General features: G+C 44.5%; 5 protein-coding genes across 5 annotated transcripts; 3 read left to right on the forward strand and 2 right to left on the reverse strand.

The window, feature by feature from the left end:
- Positions 1-4,203: 4,203 nt before the first annotated feature.
- On the forward strand, positions 4,204-5,005 carry EDB91DRAFT_1235709 (uncharacterized protein; the record flags this gene model as incomplete). The annotated part of the gene is made up of 4 exons (XM_041321353.1): positions 4,204-4,469; positions 4,503-4,559; positions 4,609-4,766; positions 4,854-5,005. The coding sequence occupies 4 exons, from the start codon at positions 4,204-4,206 to the stop codon at positions 5,003-5,005; spliced, it is 633 nt and encodes a 210-aa protein (XP_041180686.1).
- A 5,488-nt stretch (positions 5,006-10,493) lies between these two features.
- EDB91DRAFT_1235710 (uncharacterized protein) lies at positions 10,494-13,892 on the reverse strand (the record flags this gene model as incomplete). The annotated part of the gene is made up of 11 exons (XM_041321354.1): positions 10,494-10,709; positions 10,806-11,077; positions 11,483-11,915; positions 11,958-12,054; positions 12,102-12,166; positions 12,306-12,416; positions 12,507-12,715; positions 12,764-12,784; positions 12,877-12,937; positions 12,990-13,279; positions 13,562-13,892. 11 exons carry the CDS (start codon positions 13,890-13,892, stop codon positions 10,494-10,496), a joined length of 2,106 nt encoding a protein of 701 aa, XP_041180687.1.
- A 324-nt stretch (positions 13,893-14,216) lies between these two features.
- EDB91DRAFT_1245077 (uncharacterized protein) lies at positions 14,217-14,780 on the forward strand (the record flags this gene model as incomplete). The annotated part of the gene is made up of 1 exon (XM_041322494.1): positions 14,217-14,780. The coding sequence occupies one exon, from the start codon at positions 14,217-14,219 to the stop codon at positions 14,778-14,780; it is 564 nt and encodes a 187-aa protein (XP_041180688.1).
- A 1,090-nt stretch (positions 14,781-15,870) lies between these two features.
- On the forward strand, positions 15,871-16,442 carry EDB91DRAFT_1016968 (uncharacterized protein; the record flags this gene model as incomplete). Its single annotated transcript, XM_041312500.1, has 2 exons — positions 15,871-16,035; positions 16,098-16,442. Coding segments are annotated over 2 exons (510 nt in total), but the record flags the coding sequence as incomplete, so codon positions are not given.
- A 2,397-nt stretch (positions 16,443-18,839) lies between these two features.
- EDB91DRAFT_1047756 (acid protease) lies at positions 18,840-20,269 on the reverse strand (the record flags this gene model as incomplete). The annotated part of the gene is made up of 5 exons (XM_041313342.1): positions 18,840-18,924; positions 18,976-19,246; positions 19,299-19,776; positions 19,833-19,930; positions 19,984-20,269. 5 exons carry the CDS (start codon positions 20,267-20,269, stop codon positions 18,840-18,842), a joined length of 1,218 nt encoding a protein of 405 aa, XP_041180690.1.
- Positions 20,270-21,373: the final 1,104 nt, after the last annotated feature.

Consider the following 21,373-nt stretch of genomic DNA (forward strand, 5'->3'; position numbering starts at 1 on the left):
GTATTATTCTACATTTTTCGCTACTGAATATGATCGAATGTATTGATTTTATCATCATGTCTGGTCCACGGCTGGTTGTGATCTGTAAGCTATCTGTTAAGGATCTGTAAGCTATCTGGTAGTGATCTGGTATCAGTCATGTCAATCTGGTCATGGCAGATTCATGTGGACACAGGCTCGAATCAGGTAGCCTGATAACCTGGAGCCAGACTCTCCAGGCCATCCAGGACCCTCTGCACATTTGCTGATGTGGGCGTTGGGGCACAAAATCCGTGACTTCTGATCAATGATCCATTGCAGCAGGGACTCTGGCTGAATCCAAGGACAGGCACCTATGTAGATAACAGCGTACAGTAGTGTCGGGGGTTGGTCCAAATGCGTCCATACTATTCACGCTACGAATAGCACAGAACTGCAACAGATATTGCTGAGATTGTTGGATGTACTGAACGAACTGTCTATAACATCCTCCATCTGTATCATGACTTTGGCCAAGCAAACAATCCATTTCATACGAGGAGTCAACATCCACGAACACTTGACCAAGGAGACCTCACATACATCCATTCCATTCTTGATGCCAACCCTTCAGTATACCTTGATGAGCTTCAAGAAAAGCTTTTTATTACTTGCAATATTGAAGTTTCCATCACAACACTTTCTTGCACTCTTTGTTGTATGGCTGTAACCCACAAAAAAGTCTCAAAAATGGCCATGGAACGAAATGAGGCACTGTGTGCAACATGGCAAGCAGCATACAGAGATATTCCAAAGGAATATTTTGTCTGGCTTGATGAGTCAGGCAGGCCATACTGTCCTATTCATGCATGAAATAACTACAATTGTAGTACTGTAGTCATGCATGTTTTTACTGTAGCGAGTCCTCAGTAGGGTCACAGATAGAACATGCATGCTACCATGCATGATGTGAAGTGCAAATGTCAAGCACTGCTGCTTACTGTTGTCATGCATGATCAGATACCATGCATGCTGAGTGCTGGGGACGCCATGTATGACAATTGTGTGTGCCATGTTTGTCACGGTACTTACCTGCGCTGCGGCAGTGCTGTTAGAGCGGTATCCCGCCTTTACATCCCGCCATCAACCACCCACCCCAAATTTATTTTCACGCACACCATCTCACCATCTCTTTCAGTGTTTACCCTGCCATGTAAGTCTCCGTATACTGCTCTCAATTTGTTATTACTGATTTACTCATTAGTCTGGCCCATCTCAATGCTCATTGCTCGGTGCTCAGGCGACCAGGCCTCAGGCCTTCCCACCCCTTCACTTACCACCCCATGCCTTCCCGCAATTCCTTTAAACCATGCCTCACCGTGTCAACCTCAATGACCCATTGTACCTGTCAAGCACTGTACGATCGTTGACCAGGGTCCAATCATCTCCCCCGCCATTGGTCGCTGCCTTTTGTAGTATGGCCATGCTTTCCGCCCTGTATGACCTCCCTCCCTTGTCGCATGCACCAGTTATTTTGTCACTGGCTGATAGCGCATCCTCATTGGTATTCTTTTGATTGTACGAGCCTTTGGAGGTGCATCCGCTGCATCTGCCATTGAGTGCTTCAATGGAATGTACTTTAAGCTTTGTGCTTGGCAATTTTCTCTTCATTCCTTACATGCGCGCTCTCATTTCTGTAGTGGTACATTGTTTTGTTGGCCAAGTTTTCTTGGGTTTGAAATATAATGCATCCCTTTGCCATGCTGAATATCAGACTTGGATAAAGGTCAAAAATACATTACGTGCTATACTGTCATGACTGGATTATGAATATATGGATTGTACTCAAAGATTTGTGTGACCAGGGGAATGAGTGCAATCTCTATATAAATCTCCCAAGAATGTGTGCTGAGGAAAGAAACATACATAACACATTATTACTATAGTGTATCACACTTGTTCTACATGAGACTACATATAGTTCATTGGCACCTTCGCTGATCTTGATATTTTGTACAGTGAAATATTGTTGAGATATGTTCTTGAGCTTTGCACTATATACCACTCAACATGCCTTGGAACTCAAATAAGTCAGTAGACGTCAGAACACCATTTACGGTAATTTACCACAGCATCTCTTCAACCATTCAACGTCTCTTGAACATTCCTACATGGCAAAAGCACCCCATACTCTGACCGCCATGTTCTTCCTATGGGTGGCGAACCTGTTGACTGGAAGGACTCTTTAATTTTCCTCCCTTATGGTGACTGTTTTCGCTGGCACTGCAAGAATCACATCATTGGCAGCTGCACCACAGTGGATGCATACAGCAAGATTGAGGAGGTCGCGACTTGTCAATTCTTGAAGTGTGTGCTTGCAAAACCCGATGAACTGCAGGAGCACATCTGACAGTATGTAGTATTTATCCTCTCATTGATATGGTGTTGAATTTCTTGAATTTTTTAGTGTTGTTGGCGCTGTCATTCTGCGCATCTCTTATGGCTACGAAGTGAAAGAGATGATGATCCCTTCATTTGCCTTGCAAACTGCATCATAGCAAATGGCTTACAGGCTGCAGCTCCCGGTGCCTTCGTAGTTGACATTACACTGTTGTCTCACCATGCCTCCTACAATCTCCCGCTGTCTCAGACTCTCGGTGCTTGCTACCTCCTGATTCCCACCTTTAAAAGGACACCACTCTCATTTGGCAGGTTCTCACAGCATGCACAGCCCCAGGTGCCATGGAACATTCACAATGGTACTCGAACACCAGGGCCACGCGGTTCCTGCAGCAGCTTTTGCCCATATGTAGGTCAAGTTCTACTTATTTTTGAAGCTGCTCTGAATCATACCCTCTCATTATAGAACTGTGTAAGGCCCACGCACATGTGTGATGAGATGGGAAGAAGTGGTCGACTTTCTGAAGGAGGAACAACAGTGAGTCATCAATTTCTTGGACTGGCAGTGACTCGGTGAACTGACACTTCCCATTCGCTCCATGTCTGATTACTCCCTCTCGTGTGTACACATTCCAGCACATATTTTTGATATTTGTAGTTTTTATTTACATTCTATCTTTGTAACACTGCTGCATGCATATCAACCAATGAAATTGTTCTTTCAACCATCCTCTTTGTGGAGCAAAAAGTCCGCAACAAAATACCCCCAAAACAAGCGAGAATGGTATGCTTGCTGTTGTGCACAGTGAGCAGGAGAGGCAGGATTGCTACCGTGGCGCGCCGCCAGGTACAAATCCAAAATGCTGCATATACAGATTAGATCATGCATGGTCGTAACTGATATATGCACCAATTGCCATGCATGACTGCGGTCATCATGCATGACCTACTTAAGGCAGGTACTCATATAATACAGCAAGATTATATGTACCATCATGCATGAATTACATACTAGGATAGCAGTAGAACATGCATGAGGTCTGAACTACAGTAACAGTAATATCATGCATAACTACCACAGCATCAGGTGAGTCAGGAGTAGACAATTGAACCAATCACCAAGGTGAAGGCTGGTCACCACTTGGCACTGCATGTGTGTGAAGGGCAACCTTTGTCTGTGGTTAGGCAACTGCATGGGTCAGGGTGACCTGCATGGGTTTGGGGTATGGGTATGGGTCTAGCATTAGTGTACCTGTACCCATACCCATATCTATGGCACAGGTTTCGGATGATATTACTAAGTAGTAGTGACTGTCCACTAAGTGACATGTGGAGATATTATATATGTCAAACTCTAATGTACAATTGGGTAAAGTCTGTCAAAATTTTGCAAACCAACACTATCATAATTTACCCAGCCTCGCTCACACCATGCACTCCAATAGTACTACTAAATGAGTCCCCAAGGTCTCCGCCAAAGCTAAGGCCATGCCGCATTGAAGAAACAAAAAGCTGATTTGAATGGAGATAGTGCGAAGAGACCGCCGAAGAAAGTAAAATCAAACCCAACCAATGGAAGCACTCCCATCACTGCAGTAATGGCACCCAAGAACATCACTATGCCTTCTAAAGATAGCAGCCCTGTGATTGGATCATCGAGATCATCACTGGCACAAAGTCAATGAACTGTCATCCACACAGAGGAGGAGGAAGAACTGTTACACAGTGATGAAGTTGAGGTGATTACCGTGATTGAAAGTGAAGACGAAAACACTCCCAATGAGCTAAGTATGTTTGGAAACCTAGGACATGATATTGTGTTAACAGATACCAACAGAATGGCTCATGAAAGACTGGACCTCACCGGTGTATGCTTTCTTTGATCTGATACCCAAGATTATCAAGGAGAAGGGCTGGTGTGCACATGCATTCAAGTGCCAGGGCAAAGGTTGCAAAACAACAGTGAGGCATTACCTTGACAAAGGCGACAAGCGCTCGACAGGAAACATGCGTAAGCATGTTTGTTTGTGTTGGGGAGATGAAGTTTTGCGGGCTGCAGATGAAGCAAAAGATGCTGATGAAGTTTGTAAAAAGATTGTTGGGAGTGTCCTGTGAAACAGATCAATTGTGGCATCATTTGAGAGAAAGGGTAAAGGAAAGGTAACATACTCTCATCATCAACATATACATGCAGAATCAAAGTATGAGAATTCTGATGGTGTCTTGAGTCAGATCTAACAAGCCCAACAGAGCTGAAATCATTTGTTGGGTATCGGAAAACCTGCGTCCATTTTTGATAGTTGAAGATAGAGGTTTTCAGTCTCTCATGAAAACAGGACAACCAGAGTATTACATACCATCTGCTTTGACTGTCTCGCAAGACATTCAGCTCGTTTTTGCAAGGACACGTCAATGCATTGCTAAATTGACAAGCATGAGTTTCATACCATGATTATAATTCATTTAAAAACTAAATATGTACCAGGAGCATAAAGGAAAAATTAACTTCACTACTGATGGCTGGACGTCCCCAAACCATAGGGCCCTCATGGCAGTATTGGCACACTTAGAGTACAAAGGGGAACCACTGTGCTTGCTGTTAGATATTGTTGAAGTTCCAAAGGTAAAATGCACTTACAAACATTGAAGTGCTGGTGATGATGGTCTCATACAGGGGAAGAACCCGCAGGCGCGCTTCAGGAAGTCCTGCAAGATTTCAAAGTCACAGAAAAGGTAAGGAAAAAAAATATACAATGGAATAATGTGACTTACAAGCATATAGACTCTGTGTTTCACCTGTGACAACACATCTAACAATGATGTGATGATTGACCAACTTGCAGTGGATCTCCTGGACTTTGGAGGATGCACAATGCACACTTGGTGCTTCCTGCACACCGTCAACCTTGTTGCAAAGGCTGTTATCTGTGAATTTGATGCAAAAAAGAAGCAGGGTGATTTGGAAGATGAGGATGCCAATGATGCTGTGCTGACTGCAGAGGAAATGTGGTTGAGGGAACAACTTGAGGAGTTGAGTGAAAACATTGAAGTTGAAGATTATACAACAATTGTGGACACGGGAGCTAATGATGATGACTTGAGGGATAATACAGAGGGTCTGGTGAATGGTACCGAGCTTCTGACCAGTGAAGAACGTGAAGCGCTGGAAAATACAATAGTCCCAGTCAAGTTAGTGCTTGTAAAGGTTGGCGAATCAAAACATCGAAAACTCACAGCTGACAGTGGCCCAAATAGCTTCGGAAACTTGGGTACAAGATCATCCACTTGACAACAAAACTTCTCCCAGCCTGGCATGATATCTTGTGCAACTTGGGAATGAAATCCAGTATGTTGCCCAGAGACGTATCCACCCAGTGGAATTCCACATATGATATGGTGGAATATGCACTGGAACATCACAAGGCAATTGACACTGTGATGCAGTGATGGAACTTGGGACTGAGGGCATTTGAGATGGGTGACAATGAATGGTGTATTGTTGAGCAACTATGCAATGTATTGAAGGTGAGGATTGTGGTGTTGTTTTAATTTTGCTAATTGCTAATGTAATTACTATTCAGATCCTTAAGGATGCCACATTATTCTTTTCACGCTCAACACCAAACCTCACAACAGTGATCCCAGCAATGGATCTCATTGACGAGACACTTGCCACACATATGCTCAACAACCAACTCCTTCCTGTTACAGTCACATGAGCGTTATACGTCATTTCATTCTTTGGACTCGTCCAGACCTGGACTATGGTTACGACTATTCTATTTTCATCTCTTCTTTTGATTCCGTTGTTCTGAAATGCGAGAAGCTCTCGCTTCTACTGCACCCTATGCCCTTTCCCTTGTTTCGGTTCCCCCATTGATGGGGATTCCCCATGCCCTTTGCCCTTACCGCTCAACCGGTACTTCCTACCTATTTATACTTATGACTCACACAACCCTCTGCCCTTACCAGTACTTTGGTAATACTCCCGTTACCCTGTACCCTTACCGTTCCACCGGTATTCCCCTTCACATATATATATCTTACTTCTTAGTAGATAGATTCTCTAACTTGAATCTACTCGGTTCTCATCTGATCTTGTCATTGGGTCTGAAGTTCTCTTGTCTAAAGAGAATTCCCTCTGTACACAGAACCATCTCCTCTTGAGACGATACTCTTGAGTTGAACTCCGTCCCTTGGATCGTATCCTTGGGAAACTCCAAAAACAACTCTACGCAAGTAAGGGCCTCAACCCTTACTCAGACTTAGCGCAGGCAAGCTCCTTGCTGGGCTAGCGCCGAAGGCCACGCTTCGAACGCCCCTTGTGGGTTTAGCGCCACCGGATCTCACCTGAGAGGTTTTGCGTAACACTTCCTTCAATTTGTGCCACTGCAGGACTTGCCAAAAAAACTCTCAACCACTACTATGAACTTACAGACAACTCTGATGTTTATCATATAGCCATGAGTAAGCCTTCTAATGCTATTATTTTAGTATTGACTAACTAAATCATACTATAGTTCTCCATCCGTGACACAAACTTTCTTACTTTAGATGTGCTAAATGGGAGGAGGCTTGGATTGAGCTTGCACAGACACTGGTGCATGAGGAGTTTGACCAATCATACTTGACCGATAACACCAACGAGGAGACGGATGACATGGTTTCTGATGCTAACACATCTGTGGTGGCATCCTTGACTGTAATTCAAAACTGTTCTTATTTACTCTTACAGTGGCTCAAAAAACTGTCCACATGTTTGTGCTATTTTCACTATTTACATTATTGTATATGAATGAACAGGTAGACTGGGGATATGCCAGTGGGGTACTCTGTAGTACTCCTTTGGGGCATGAATTTGAGCCCTTGCCCGTGGGAATTTATGGTAATGTGGTGGCACTATAAGCCTTACAAAATGATGACTCATGTGGACAGTTTTTTGACCCTAGATTAAAATTATATAAATCATTAGTTATGACACCATAAAGTCATGCCACTATTAAATAAATTATGAAGTGGTGTCATTATGACATTATTAAACCTATCTCTAAGTATATAATGAAGTGTGTCCCATATATCATAGTCATAATCACCATGAAAACCATCTCCTCTGCTCAAAGGGATAATATCCTTTCTCTGTCTACTACTGGCCTCTCTACTCGTCAAATAGCCTCTAGAACTGGTTTATGTAAGTCTACTGTAGCTAACCTCATCAAAGAATGTCACCCAGACAAGGAAAACTCCAGTGGAGGTTGTCCATCCAAACTCACCTCTACTGATAGGAGGGTTATTATTTAACATATCACCACAGGAAAGGCTGATAATGCCGTCCAAGTCACTCATCATATCAATTCCATCATTCCTACTCCAGTTTCTTCACAAACAGTGAGGAATGTCCTCAAGGAAGCCAATCTTAGGGTCGTAACAAAGAAGAAAAAGCCTCTTCTTTCCATCACTCATAGGAAGAGAAGACTAGCCTTTGCCCTAGCTCATCAAAACTGGACTGTAGAGGACTGGAAGCAGGTCATATGGTCAGATGAGACTAAAATCAATAGAATTGGGTCAGATGGGAAGGTACATGTGTGGAAAAAGAAGGGGGGCCCTCTTACAGACAGAGAGATTAATGGAACTCTCAAGTTTGGAGGAGGTTCTTTAATGGTATGGGGATGTATGGTGTGGAACTTCTGGTGTGAGAATGCTTGCAGAAGTTGAGGGGAGGATGGATGCTGAGCAGTATATGGATATCCTCCATTATCAGCCTTTCCTGTGGTGATATGTTAAATAATAACCCTCCTATCAGTAGAGGTGAGTTTGGATGGACAACCTCCACTGGAGTTTTCCTTGTCTGGGTGACATTCTTTGATGAGGTTAGCTACAGTAGACTTACATAAACCAGTTCTAGAGGCTATTTGACGAGTAGAGAGGCCAGTAGTAGACAGAGAAAGGATATTATCCCTTTGAGCAGAGGAGATGGTTTTCATGGTGATTATGACTATGATATATGGGACACACTTCATTATATACTTAGAGATAGGTTTAATAATGTCATAATGACACCACTTCATAATTTATTTAATAGTGGCATGACTTTATGGTGTCATAACTAATGATTTATATAATTTTAATCTAGGGTCAAAAAACTGTCCACATGAGTCATCATTTTGTAAGGCTTATAGTGCCACCACATTACCATAAATTCCCACGGGCAAGGGCTCAAATTCATGCCCCAAAGGAGTACTACAGAGTACCCCACTGGCATATCCCCAGTCTACCTGTTCATTCATATACAATAATGTAAATAGTGAAAATAGCACAAACATGTGGACAGTTTTTTGAGCCACTGTATGTTCATTGTCGACTGACACTTTGTGTAGAATATTTTTGATAGCATTCCTGCACTTGCTCTGCTGGCAACCACTGACTTAAGGGACAAACTCAATCGTTATCTCAGCACCGATGTCGAACATGCTGACAATGCCCTTGTGTGGTGGAATGAATGTCATGCACTCTATCCCTGTCTTTCACAAATGGCGCTGGACTATCTCACAATTCCAGGTGTGTTTTTTCTTATTGTCCATTGGACCATTGCTCATAATTTATTGTCCCCTTACTACAGCAACTTCTGTTGATGTCGAACAGCTCTTTAGCCATGGTCATCTCCTACTTTCCCATGTCCGGTCACAACTCTCTGCCCAGATGACTTGCACAATCCTGTGCCTTGGTTATTGGAGCCGCCTTGGCCTCATCAAGACAGAAGATGTGCTGGCCATCACAGCTCTCACTGAGGTTTGTGGTGATGAAACTGCTATGGAGGATGGGTGGGATGCTATTGAGTTGTAGAATACATTGATCTATTTTTTGCTTGTACTGTACTACATCTATGCAAGACCTGCGGGTATACCCTCAATGGGTAGTACCTGGGGTGTCCATCTGTGATACCCGGGGGTTTACCAATGCAGTTGCCTAGGTACAAAGACTAGGTGGAAAGTGGAATATACAAAGGGAACTTAGAATGGATCAATGTGTGCCTTGTACCTTGATTGAGTCATGGGCAGAGGAGTGTGCCTGACATTGGAGATACATATTTAGAGGTGGAGGAGCATGGACAAGGGTGGAGGACTGTAAATGAGGGTGGAAGATGCTAACTGAGGGCAGAGGAGACTCATATGGATCATGGATATGACAGAACACCAAGCCAGAGTGGGCCGTAGCTGAACTGCAGTTGCACTAGACATAGTAGATAGTTCAACCAAAGAAGGCAATCCAAAATGAGTCCACTCCTAGGCCTCAACTGTTAGACTCTGAACAATCCAAGATAGTTGAGGAGAGAGAGTGACAGGTCCAAGCCCAAGCCAAAAAGAACATTGACGAGCAACATGTTGATGTTGGCTTGCATCCTGCAATATGTTACTTATTTCTTTGATATATTTTTCTGTTTCCACATAGCTTACTATAAGAACGCTAGTAGTAGCACAAGCACATCTCAGCTTCTGAAGTTCTTTCAAGAGACTGAGATGTGAGTTAATAGTCTCAACATATCAATTAGAAGAGAACTGATGAGTCCCTAGTATACTTGTTTATTAGGTACATAGCTTGTTAGCAGAGCTTCTTTCAAGAGACTGAGATTATACTTGTTTATTAGATCATCCCCAAAGGCCCACAACTCATTACTCACCATATCAACCTCATGAATTCAATGGTGGGGCGATGTATAGAGACTTTGGAATGATGAGTACATGTGAAATCAATGTGAACTCCCCATGAAGTGTATTGGGAGGACAGGTGGTACACCGCAATGATTGCAATGCCACTTGGCAGCACTTGGTTCTCTAGAGTCCTTATGTAATTTTAAGGGGCACTTAACAAGAATAATATCTATCTTTTCTTTTCTTTTCTGCCTCCTGCCAGTGAGCGACTCGTACATACATCAGGAAATCACGAGTTCACTTTGCTAGCTTTTTTAGCGCTTAAATAAGTGACCAATTACTCATTGTTGCTTTTTCACGCTTATTTTTCGGACTTGAAAGCTTTGTATCACTGAATATATAAAAGAGACAAAACAAGCGAAAGCGTTGAGTCGAAAAAAAGCAAAGCAACACAAAAAAAGTAAGTAACAAAGAAAAAAGCAAGTTGTGCTAAAATGCTATTTCGAAGGCATGATGGTCAGTGAATTTGTTCACATAGAAAAGGGTGAATATATTGAGGGTGTGGTGGGATTTAATGACTGCAGGAAGCATTTCAGTGCCATAAACAGGAATAAGATGAGTGGATCGAAAAATCAAGTTGACATGAATCACCGCAAAGTGCACATGATTATCAATGGAAGACGGCTCGACCATCCACATGCCCATCTGATCATCAGGTGTGTCGCCGACTCGGTTGAACCAGCAGGCAACCGCACATGGATAATATTTGCCCCGAAGTCAAAAAGAAAAAAATGTGAGTACTCGGGTGACATCCATGCCTTGCATTCCATGAGCTGTTGGGTCAGTAATGACAAATACACAGTCTTTACGTGCACACCCATTTCTCCAATTGGGGGACACACGAATGTGCTCGCGTTTCATTCCACCCATGCTACTCAAATCACTTGGTGTGAAGAATGTCAACACCGTGGAATTGAACACCCAAATCCTTCCTTCATAACAAGGACAGTCCATGATGTTTTCAGGGATTTCCATAAGGTGCATTTCTGGATACAGTTGATCGACAAAGAAATCTCAAATGAGGTCAGGTAAGTGTGGGATGGTGAGTTCATCGGCTAGTGCGGGAATGGTCTGGGCATGCTTTGTCCCTTCTGTACATAGTGTATTGAGACTTGGAACACGCAAATGAAATTTTAAAAAAACTTATGAGATGTTTGGGCTAGTTGAACATGTGCGAGTACTGAAGTTGGTGCATCGATATCTTCGGAGTCAGCGATGACGTCAATGTCAGGTATGCTGGCAGTTTGGTGCACAACAGGTGGCTCCTGTTGGTTTGGATTATACTCTTCTGCACTGGTGGGCTCAGCCTGCGCAGGTACATCTGCTGACAGTTCTAGCAAAATCATGATTAAATAGCAGAAAAAAAGGTAGAAATGAACGTGTATTGAGTGCTACAAGAATAGATGTTAGACAAGTACCTGAGAGCATTCCATGAGTGCGGAAATCTACCTGTGACGCCACCAGCTTGTCCAGATGCTGGTTAGTCAGAAGCATCTGACCTAATGCATTATATTGACTGGACCGCCTCCAAGGTTCCTTCACTGCCTTAATGTGCTTTGACTCCATGATCAAAGAGCACAAGCCATTCGGAGCACCAAAGAGTTGAATACAATGCACATAGTGAGTCATCGAGTGTTGTCGTGGAAGCAAAAACATTGTAATCGTTCCAGTGGTCTTGAAAACTTCGTGATACTGGTGAAAATGAGCAAGTGCAGCTTGGATCTCCTCAAGGGACTTTTCTGTAAGTATGTTGTGGCGGATGAGATAACAAAACTCGAGAAAGGTGCTGAATGCATGCACAACATCTTCAGGGACATAACCCTCAATTGCTGGCAGGTACACCTTGATACACTTAGCATTACATTATTCTGAGAAGAATTAAATATAAAATACCTTCATGAGGGCCTTTGAATCATCACCGGTCCATTGTTTAAAGTGGCGTCCTTGCAGAAACTGATGCAGGCTGGGAAAAGGAGGAACCACTGCGATCCTACAAAAAGCTAAGAGTGAATGAAGATTGCAGTTAATTAAACATACCATCGGTCAATATCATCTAGAATGATGTTAGCCTGTGTCTTTCCATGCTCCTGCAAGAGGTATCTCTCAACCCCTTTATAATTTGGTGGAGAAGGTCAGGTGTGAGTAACTCATGGATGTTGGCATGGGGGAAATCATTTGTAAATGGCTGCATATGCGTCAATTACAAGTACAATTGAAACCAAAAAAAAAAAAAGGATATACCACGAGGACGGCAACTATACCATACTCTGCCCACAATGTATCAAAGTCGCACTCCTCGATGAGTGCATCCGCATGAAATCTTGAGCATAGGAGAGTGGTCTCATCAAGGGCCTTGCAATGTGAAAGACACCTATTTCGGTATCAGAACAAATACAATAGATGATCGAGGAAATCTACTCACTTAGCACACCACCTTCAAACTATGCATGCAAGTAATACTTGCTCTTCATAGTCTGCAATATAAGGCCTGAGTCCATAGATGATGCAGCGATAGTGCCCATCCCCGAAACGTGCAACCTTAGGTGTCATCATTCCAGGCTTCAGGCTCTTGAGGATATATGAGAGTGATGAGTGAAATAGCTGGCGATGAAACCTTTGGAAACCTTTTGTCTTGGCATGCTGTTTGGTTGCTTTGCAAGATGTAAGGACAATAATATACAAAATCGACAAACACGTACTTTTGGGCATTGCAAGAAACCCTACAACAGCAACAGCATTTTGGTGGGCACGGCGTACATTGTTCCGAACATTTCCAATAGACGCGTAAAGAGGATAGTAGTCGTTTTATCACTCCCAAGAATCACGGGCACAAACATTGAACCATGTGTGTCAGGATCCTCAGAAATCACGTCCTGTAGATGCATGTCAAACCCACAAACAATAAAATCAAAAAAAAAGACATACCACTTGTTTATAAGCCCAATCTCCAGACATAAAATCTTTCCACTGACGCTCGTCGTTCTCTGTCGCAAACTCCCGGTAAGGTCTAAGGTCTATCTCTGCAGCAAAATCTGGGTTAGAAAGCATGTTGTGAACAACTTCGCGGGGGTCACGGAACCAAACTTCGTGAATATCCGCCATCCATGGTGCAGTGCCTTCCTCTTGAATCTCACCAGTATATTTGACAGTAAATGATTGCCATTTTACATCGCCGAGAGGAGTGTTATCAATTGTCTTGTAAATGTGGCGATGATCTGAAAAGAGACTCAATCTCCTACCAGCTTGCATTAATGAAGCTGCCCAAATATTGAGCAACTGGTTGATCAAATGCTCGGGGGTTTGATTCTTTGTAAACAAATAATCAGCGAGCTCGAATTCTACCTGGCTCTTGTATGGAGTCCAGTCATCTGGTGTCTTGTCAGTGAGTGGTGGAGGTGGAGTTCCCAGTGGAAGGAAGTCACCCTCTGAATTGCAGGGGTGAGCTTCATATGTTGTGAATGAGATATTAGAAAAATTCAATGGGATGAAAAACATACCAGACAACAAAGGGTGGTAGTTTCTATACAGCTGGTCACCAGCGCTGCAAAATCCAACCGTTGGTTGCATAGGATTTTCGTCATCGCTGAACTCCATAGCACCAGTATCACCCAAATTGGTAGTGCCAGGCAGCCCAGAACTTGGCGAAGGAGGCCTGCATGGCTGAGTCGATCCATGTTGTTGTAGGAACATGGGGTGCTTCGCATTCATATGCTGTGTGTGCCCCAACCAATTCTTAAACCAATGGTTGCACCCTGGCTTCGTGCAAGGGATGCAAAGACCAATGGGCTCATGGCGCAGGTGGCTCGCCTGTGGACCAGTCTGGGACATGATGCACAGGAGGGAGCTTGTTGGTAGGATAGCCAGTACCAGTTCCTGGCACTTGTGGGATGTCTATAAAAATCTGCGGTTAGATGAGAGCTTGTTGTTAGGATGGCCAGTAGTACCAGTTCTGGCAGTCGCACTCTGTTGTTGTAGTGCTGAAGTGTAGGCAGACTTGGAAAGTGGCATGAAGTATTGAGTACTATGTTATGAAGGGTTGTTTGTTTGCATTTAGTACTACTACTCAGAATTTTTGCAGTTTGACTCTTACATTTTATCAAGGCCTACCCATTGCCAGCTCTCTTCTGCCCCTTCCTGCTTTTCATATCAGCTATGGCGCCTCCCACTTCTCCTCACCATACACACCCTAAAAATGCAACTCAGCACCCTGGACTTGTGCTTCTTGAAGGTCAAAAGAAGCGACGTACCAAAGCCCAGATCGCACAGGACAAGGAGCATGCCCTGGAAGCACAGGCTATCAAGGAAGCTACTGTGCAGTGTGGAGTTAATTGGCTTGCAGGCATTGAGGCTGCCATGGAGGTGCAGCAGGCGACTGAGGCAGCCAACAGGGCAAAACCAGTAAAACCCTGGGCTAGACCAGTGAAGAAGAAGGAGAGTGTGAAGGAGAGTATGCAAGGGGCAACTAGTGAGCTCACCTCAGAGAATCATCCAGTGCAAGCTGTAGTTCAAGATGCGGGTGGTCACCGCACAGCTAATAGCATGGGTGTGGGTGCAGGCAATGGCAAGGCAATTGGAAACAAGGCAATTGGAAATGAGGCGGTTGGAAATGAGGAGTTTGAGAACGAGGGCAGAAAGACAAAGAAGAAAAAGAAGGCCAACCCTACCATATCACGTGAAGCGATAAGCGCTGCAACAAGGCAGATCCAACAAGTTTGAGCACCTGATAGCGACAAGAAAGGAAATGTTAACCTGTCAGTAATTTGTCTTCTCACCATCATGCTATTGATGCTCACAGAGTCTACGCTTCGCTTTATGAACCTTACTTGGGCGCTCAGAAATAAGAAATATGGCCTTTTTGGCAAGGTCCATAACTGGCGCACTCACCTTGAACCTGAGTTGAAGGGAGCTGCGAAACCTTCCCCTGTTCCCAGTGTTCCCACTGAAACTGTCTCTGCTGACTCTCTGGGCATTTTGTCAGCAAGAACAGGCCAAACAGTCATGACCACAGTCTCACTCGCAAAAGATCCACCTCCTTCCTTGACAGACTCATCCAGGACTTCACACATTCCTGCATTGGATGAAGATGAAGATGTCAACGTTGACATTGATGTTGATGCCGATAATGATGAAGATGATGAAGAATTCAAAGAGCACATGTCGTCTCTCATTGCTAATGGAAAAGGAAGGGGGGGTGCAGGTGAGCATTCAACAACATCAAAAAATTAAGGTCTGACACGATTTGATACATTTTTAGAGTGTTGTAGGGATCACTAATGAGATCATGGAACTTTCAGATGATGACACCTCCGAAAGACTGCTGGTGTCAATGCCATTCAATTTATTGCTGCTCACTCAACAAGCTGAAATAATGTGATTCGCTATAGAACAGGTTCAATCAACTCACATTGTTAGTTCCACAAAGAGGCCAATCGAAGCAGTCGACTTGATCAGTTCATCCAAAGAGGACCTAGACACTGCTGATGACTCCATGATACTCGACGCTTCTGAGTTCATGACTCCCAAAGTCGAGCCCATTCCTACTGAGCTAGCATGGATTACTTCAAAGGTAGGCTTTTTTCTTCATATCTAATTCTATTTATACTGAGGCGCTCAACAGACTAGTGTAACAGTCTGCGAGAACCCGAACCCACCCAAGAAAGCTAAGTTAGAACCAGTGTCCCAGATTACAAGCATTCCGGTGTCACCTGAGCCCGATTTGATGTCCGCTGACTTGATGATGAAGCCGAAAAGTGGAAACCAATGGCAAAACACTGATCTTCCCCAAATTATGTTGAAGGACGGCATGTGGCAAAGGTCTTTTATCCCTACTGTTTTTCTGTGGGCAGGTGCTCAGCCTAATTTTTGGTCCATCGAGACCGACAAACTACTTCCAGCGCTCCAGGCTATTTTTGATGTTGCTTATCCAGGAATGAATCATAATGTCCAACCAAAAGGCCCTATCATTGGTTTGGTAAGTCTTCTATTCCTACCGTCAAACTGTTATTTCTGACTACAAGTCATCTCTAATGAAAGGTGAATCAGCGCATTTGCTCCTGGCGCAGTAATTTTGGATCAACAGCCATGGCCCTCATCGCAAACTTTCTAGCTACTTCTAAAGATGATGAGAACAAAGACGAAGATGATGATATTGACTTTGAACAAACACTGGCAGCAAATCTTCTTGACGAGTGGGCCTTCCTCTACAACAATCCAGATGTTCGTGACCCAGACCAGATTTACCTGTCTGAATTTATGTTGGAAATGATCAAAAGCGCACATATGAATGCAATCGCTGGATTCCTTGATGTACCCGCGCTCAACATGGATGATCTGCAATTGAAGGATATGCAGGTTGTAATTCCCGCATGTGCTGCCTCAGTAGGTTCCATCTAAATTTTCTAACATTAACTAACCGTTCATTTTCATAGCTAGAACGCACTCTCAACTTTGTTGCAAAGCCACCCAAAGCTTCCGGCAATGACCAAAGCATCGGCACTAGCAGTGCAAAGGGCAGTACTACCAAGGGTCACAGAGTACTACCCCTCAAGCGCAACAAATACAGTGGCAAAGACAGCACTGCTGCATCGGCATTTTCAGAGGCAAATTGTGGATTGGCAACAGCTGAATACTACCAATCACTCAAGAGGCGGGGGACAAAGTATACAATGGACACAATTTCATTGGTGCACCAATGCCAGGAAGCGATCCAAAAGCTCAAGAATACTCCTGCTGAGGACCTGAAACCCAAGGCCAGGCGTGCCCTGCTTTGTATGTATTTTCCCCTCATCATGTGCTCTGCTACTACCACTGACACATCTGACACTGGCAGAATACCCATTGCGGTCCCCCCACTCCAATCATTCAAGCTGTCATTCTAGCATCTACACATATTTGCACTTTTAGAGGACTTTACTCATTCTTCTAGACTACTTTTTTTGCACTTTTTTTGATAGTCCACTTTTAATAATCAGTGTCGTTGTCATATCCCGTACCTCGGGATCTGGAATTCCGGATCTACTTCATTAAAGTCCAGTCCTCTGTCTTACTATTCTGCCTGGCGCTCCACCTTCATCTCCGCCTTCATCTCCGCACTCACCCCTGACTCCTTTTAGATTAGCTATTGCTCTGGTTACTGGTTATGTCCTATTCCGCTATGCTTACTGATCCATCCATTCTTACTTCATTTCTGACTTCACTGCTTTGATCCGTTACACTTAATAATAGACTTTCCACATGCTTCGTACATAGCCCTTACCTTTGCTGACTGATTTACTTACATGATACCTACAGTATATAAACCCCTGTAATACTCTGGAACTCCTCAGTTTGAATATCATCTTAGTTCTGCTCATTCCTGCAATCTCCGGACCTGAGTCTCATCTCTTGTCCACCTCTGAGTCTTAGGGGTTAAACCTTAGGACTACTTCTCCGGCTCTACCTTAGGGTAGTCTAACCTCTGTTCTGTTTCTACTCCGGACTTCCGTAGTAGCCTTACTCCGTCCCCCATATAGTCTTCCAGAGTTCCGCCGAACTCCACCGACTTCTGTCCTCCGGAATTCCCCGGACTTCCGTCAGACTTCCCCTCTGTCCCCCGGAAATTAAGGGCATGTACTCAGGTAAGGGGCGCAGCGCATGAGCTGAAGCCGAAGCCCTTTGAGTAACCTCTCCCTTGAGCACAACCTTAACAGTCATGCTTTTTTCAATGCGTCTCGCAAAAATAAGTGTGAAAAAGCTGAGAAGAAGTGGAATATCAGTAATGAGATCTACTGAAAAAAGTAGGTTCTACTTTTTCGACCTTGTGCTACTTTACATACGAAATCGTGCGAAAAGCGGTACATAAGTGGGTCAAAAGTGATCTCGTGATTTCCTGATGTATTCGTTCACTTATTCGCCCGATGACTCCCAAAATTCTTTCGCCCGCACTCTGATGAGGTCGATAACGTGCCCGACTCGGACGGTCTGTTCACCTCACCTCCATTATAGTAACACAGACGTTCTTGTGCCACAAACCATTCAGGTTTGTGATTTATGACTGTTGCGTGTAGATTGCTGCCTTGATCGCGCGAATCCATTCATTATTGTTGTTATCCCAAAACACGCCTTACCATGACTGTTCTCCAAATGGAACACTTCAGACTTCAATGTGCAACAGACACGAACATGTCTTACATAGCGTCGTAAGTGTTCAATAATGCTACTTAGATTCAGGGCGGTAAATGCAATCAGCTGCTCACATACAGCAACGGCTCCATGGACTGTTGCATCGACTTGTACCTTCTTGACAGAACCGCGGTTGCTCCCCAACTCATCACGGAAGTATCTATGCCGTAGTTTGGTGTTCGTCCGGTCATAATAGTAGACTGTTTGTGTGTCCTTCCAGTATTTTATCATCATATGTGGGTTGTTTCTCTGTATTTCTATGGTCCCGGCGAGAGGTCCAATGTAGGACCAGGAAAGGTATATGCCGCCTGTTTTTTTCATCCTCGAGGCTTCCTGACATGAGTGCCGCATCCGCTTACACAGTGGCAACTTAAACTTCTTCGACGCCAGCGTCGAATGCAACAACTTACCACAACTGACTCCGTCGAGAAGTAACGAATTTCAGTCAATTTTCAGTCAAGGACACAGTCTAGGTACAGATACACCATAAATTCGTTCCGTGGAGCCTACTCGCATTCGTCTCTGAATAACTAACACCCTCGTCGATCTTGAATAACTATTAGCTGATATAAATATTTAAATCGTGCGTATGAGTAAGGTCACCACACGGTCATTTTAGTTAATGACCGCATCGGTATACGAAGTGGTCGCGAAGCCGACTCGGTGGTCGGTGGTGTCGAATACGGAGTAGAAGCGTTGGCTGGAGCAGATGGTCAGCATTATACTAAATGAGGTGACTTAAAACACCCACAGGAATGAGTAACCGTTGATGAAGTCGAGCCCACTGCCAGAGTCGCTACCGATATCAGTAACGATAAGGTAGATGCTGCTGCTGCTACCGCCGATCTCAGTGTTGAGGGAACGGGGCCAGATTTGGGCGTCGGGGGTGAGATCGTAGGGACTCCCGCCAATGTTGAAGGTCAGGGGTTGCAGCTTAGCATACTGATCAGAGGTGATCGTCAAGAGACCGGTGGTCTGATCCATCGTAGCACCAGTGGCAGACTTGTACTGGTCGAATGCGTCTAATATTTTCAAGTCAGTTGGGATCACCCGTTTATGAGTGACTTGTCATACCAGTGGCGATGAGAATGAGGGTTGTGCCAGTGTCAACAATACCAGCAGTCTCGGACAAAATGGTGGAGCTACCGTAGGCAATAGATTGATCAATGCCCCAGTAACTGCTAGCGGGTGACGTAGTTGTGAGAGGGACATAATTCACTGGGCTCGTCGTCTTTGAGCTGTCGTAGCCACCAAAGGTGAGCTCGCCAGCGCTGTTAGCAGAGATGGGAGGGAAGAAGATCCCGAGTGCCTCAGTGCCAATGATACCCTTGCTGAAGAGGTTGTCGGTGACAGTGGGAACTAAACCACCACTCGAAACGCTGCCCTGCGTGAGGTCAGTCGGTCCAATACCGAGAATTCCATCAACGTTATTGAAGCCAGATGTACTCTGCGCGACCCCAATAGATTGTCCGGTAATGACTAAGTCAGAGCTTAACGTCACTGTGTCCAAGTATTCCTCTCCGGAGAACTCGCCGGAACCATAAGAGACGTACTATAAAATTTATCATGGGCGACTTGTTTATAAGCAGAGGATGCGGAAAGACATACGACTGTGTCCCCGGTATCCACACTAGTACTAGTGGGATTGTATTGGGTTGCCGCACCTATCCAAGTGTTGGAGCTGCCCGTATCAACAAGAAGCGAGTCTGAGAATTCTTCTAGTCAGAAATTATCTGGGTCACCCGACAGCGAGTCTTACATTGAGTAGCGGGGCTGCCGACACCAACTTGGGCAACGTAATCCACGACACCATTAGTTATGCTGACAGAGGAACTGCCAGCACGTTTGCTCTTGGAGCCAGCGTGCACCATTGCCTGGGCACGAGCCCTGTCGGCATCAGCGATACTGAGAGTAGCATCCTCCCTTGCGTTCAACCTTGCGGCAAATCTAAGGGTTGCCATGCTAGCATCGCGGCGCAAGGGGGATGCATTCACGGCGGACAGGGAAATGAGGAGAATAGACAGGAGAGACTTTAAATGGGACATTTCGGTAAGCTGAGGAGTTTGGAGGACTGAGTGAAGAATCTGATCGACTGGAAGTGGGGCTTCAATCCCCAAGGCAAAGACTTTATATATTTGTTGGGGGCATTCATGCGATACCCGCAGTCTTGAATATTGTAGGACGCAGAAGTAAATTTGCTGTATGTTCCATCCTAGGGTTCGAGATGCCAAGAGCTTTCCCTCGAAAATTCATCTCCGAAATATACGTTACTGCACCTCTTTGTCGCCGGGAGATGGTATCAAAATCAAAGAGCCAAGAGCCTAATGTCAACAATCGATCAGCAGCCGCCCAGAGTATTTACCAGACTGTGAGCATCATGATATTTCAGTTCGCCATCATGATGAAGTAAGTTGAATATCACGTTTTGGCAAGAATCGGTGCAAAGAACATCATTCGAAGGTGATAACTGTTTCGCCTCATCAGATGGATATTGCAGACAATTCATGGCAATGTACATGTACGAAATTGAATACGTCGGGCATTGCGTTCCCCGGTGACTACCAAAACGAACATTGCAAACTCATGGTAGTCCCAAGTGTTGCGCCTCCGAGAGGCTCGTGTCTGGCAGTAGCACCCCGAAAGCTTGATGGTGTTCATACAGCCACGTCGCTTATGTGGTTGGCTGCTCACGCACTGCTCAGAAGCACTCAGTGCTGATTCCGAATTGATGAACAAGGCTGGACAACGCACAGTCTGCCATCACGGCTATTTTTGTTGAGTTATCGTAGGAAACCCTGATCATTGTCAGGCTTAGCGTGATGTTGAAGCGTTGTGTGTGGTGAACTGATCACCAGGGTGAAACAACTGCCCTAGTGTTGGGGAAAAAGCAATGCACGGATTACGTTGACGTAGTAGATAGTTCAACCGAAGAAGGCAATCCGAAATGAGTCCGCTCCTAGTCCTAGTAACCTCGCGAATTCATTGACATCCTCATGACCTTATAGCTGTGTGCGAATTCATGAAAATTTCGGGGCGCGCGTAACCAAAAAGAAAATCGATAGAATAACGCGTCCTCGGCACCTGTGGGACTTCCTGTAACTGGTAAACAGTTTGCAGACAGTATTAGCCCTCCATACTGCATTTTCCAC

This window comes from Suillus paluster (assembly GCF_016628075.1).
Source record: "Suillus paluster strain FC165 chromosome Unknown EDB91scaffold_9, whole genome shotgun sequence".
Classification (NCBI taxonomy): Eukaryota; Fungi; Basidiomycota; class Agaricomycetes; order Boletales; family Suillaceae; genus Suillus; species Suillus paluster.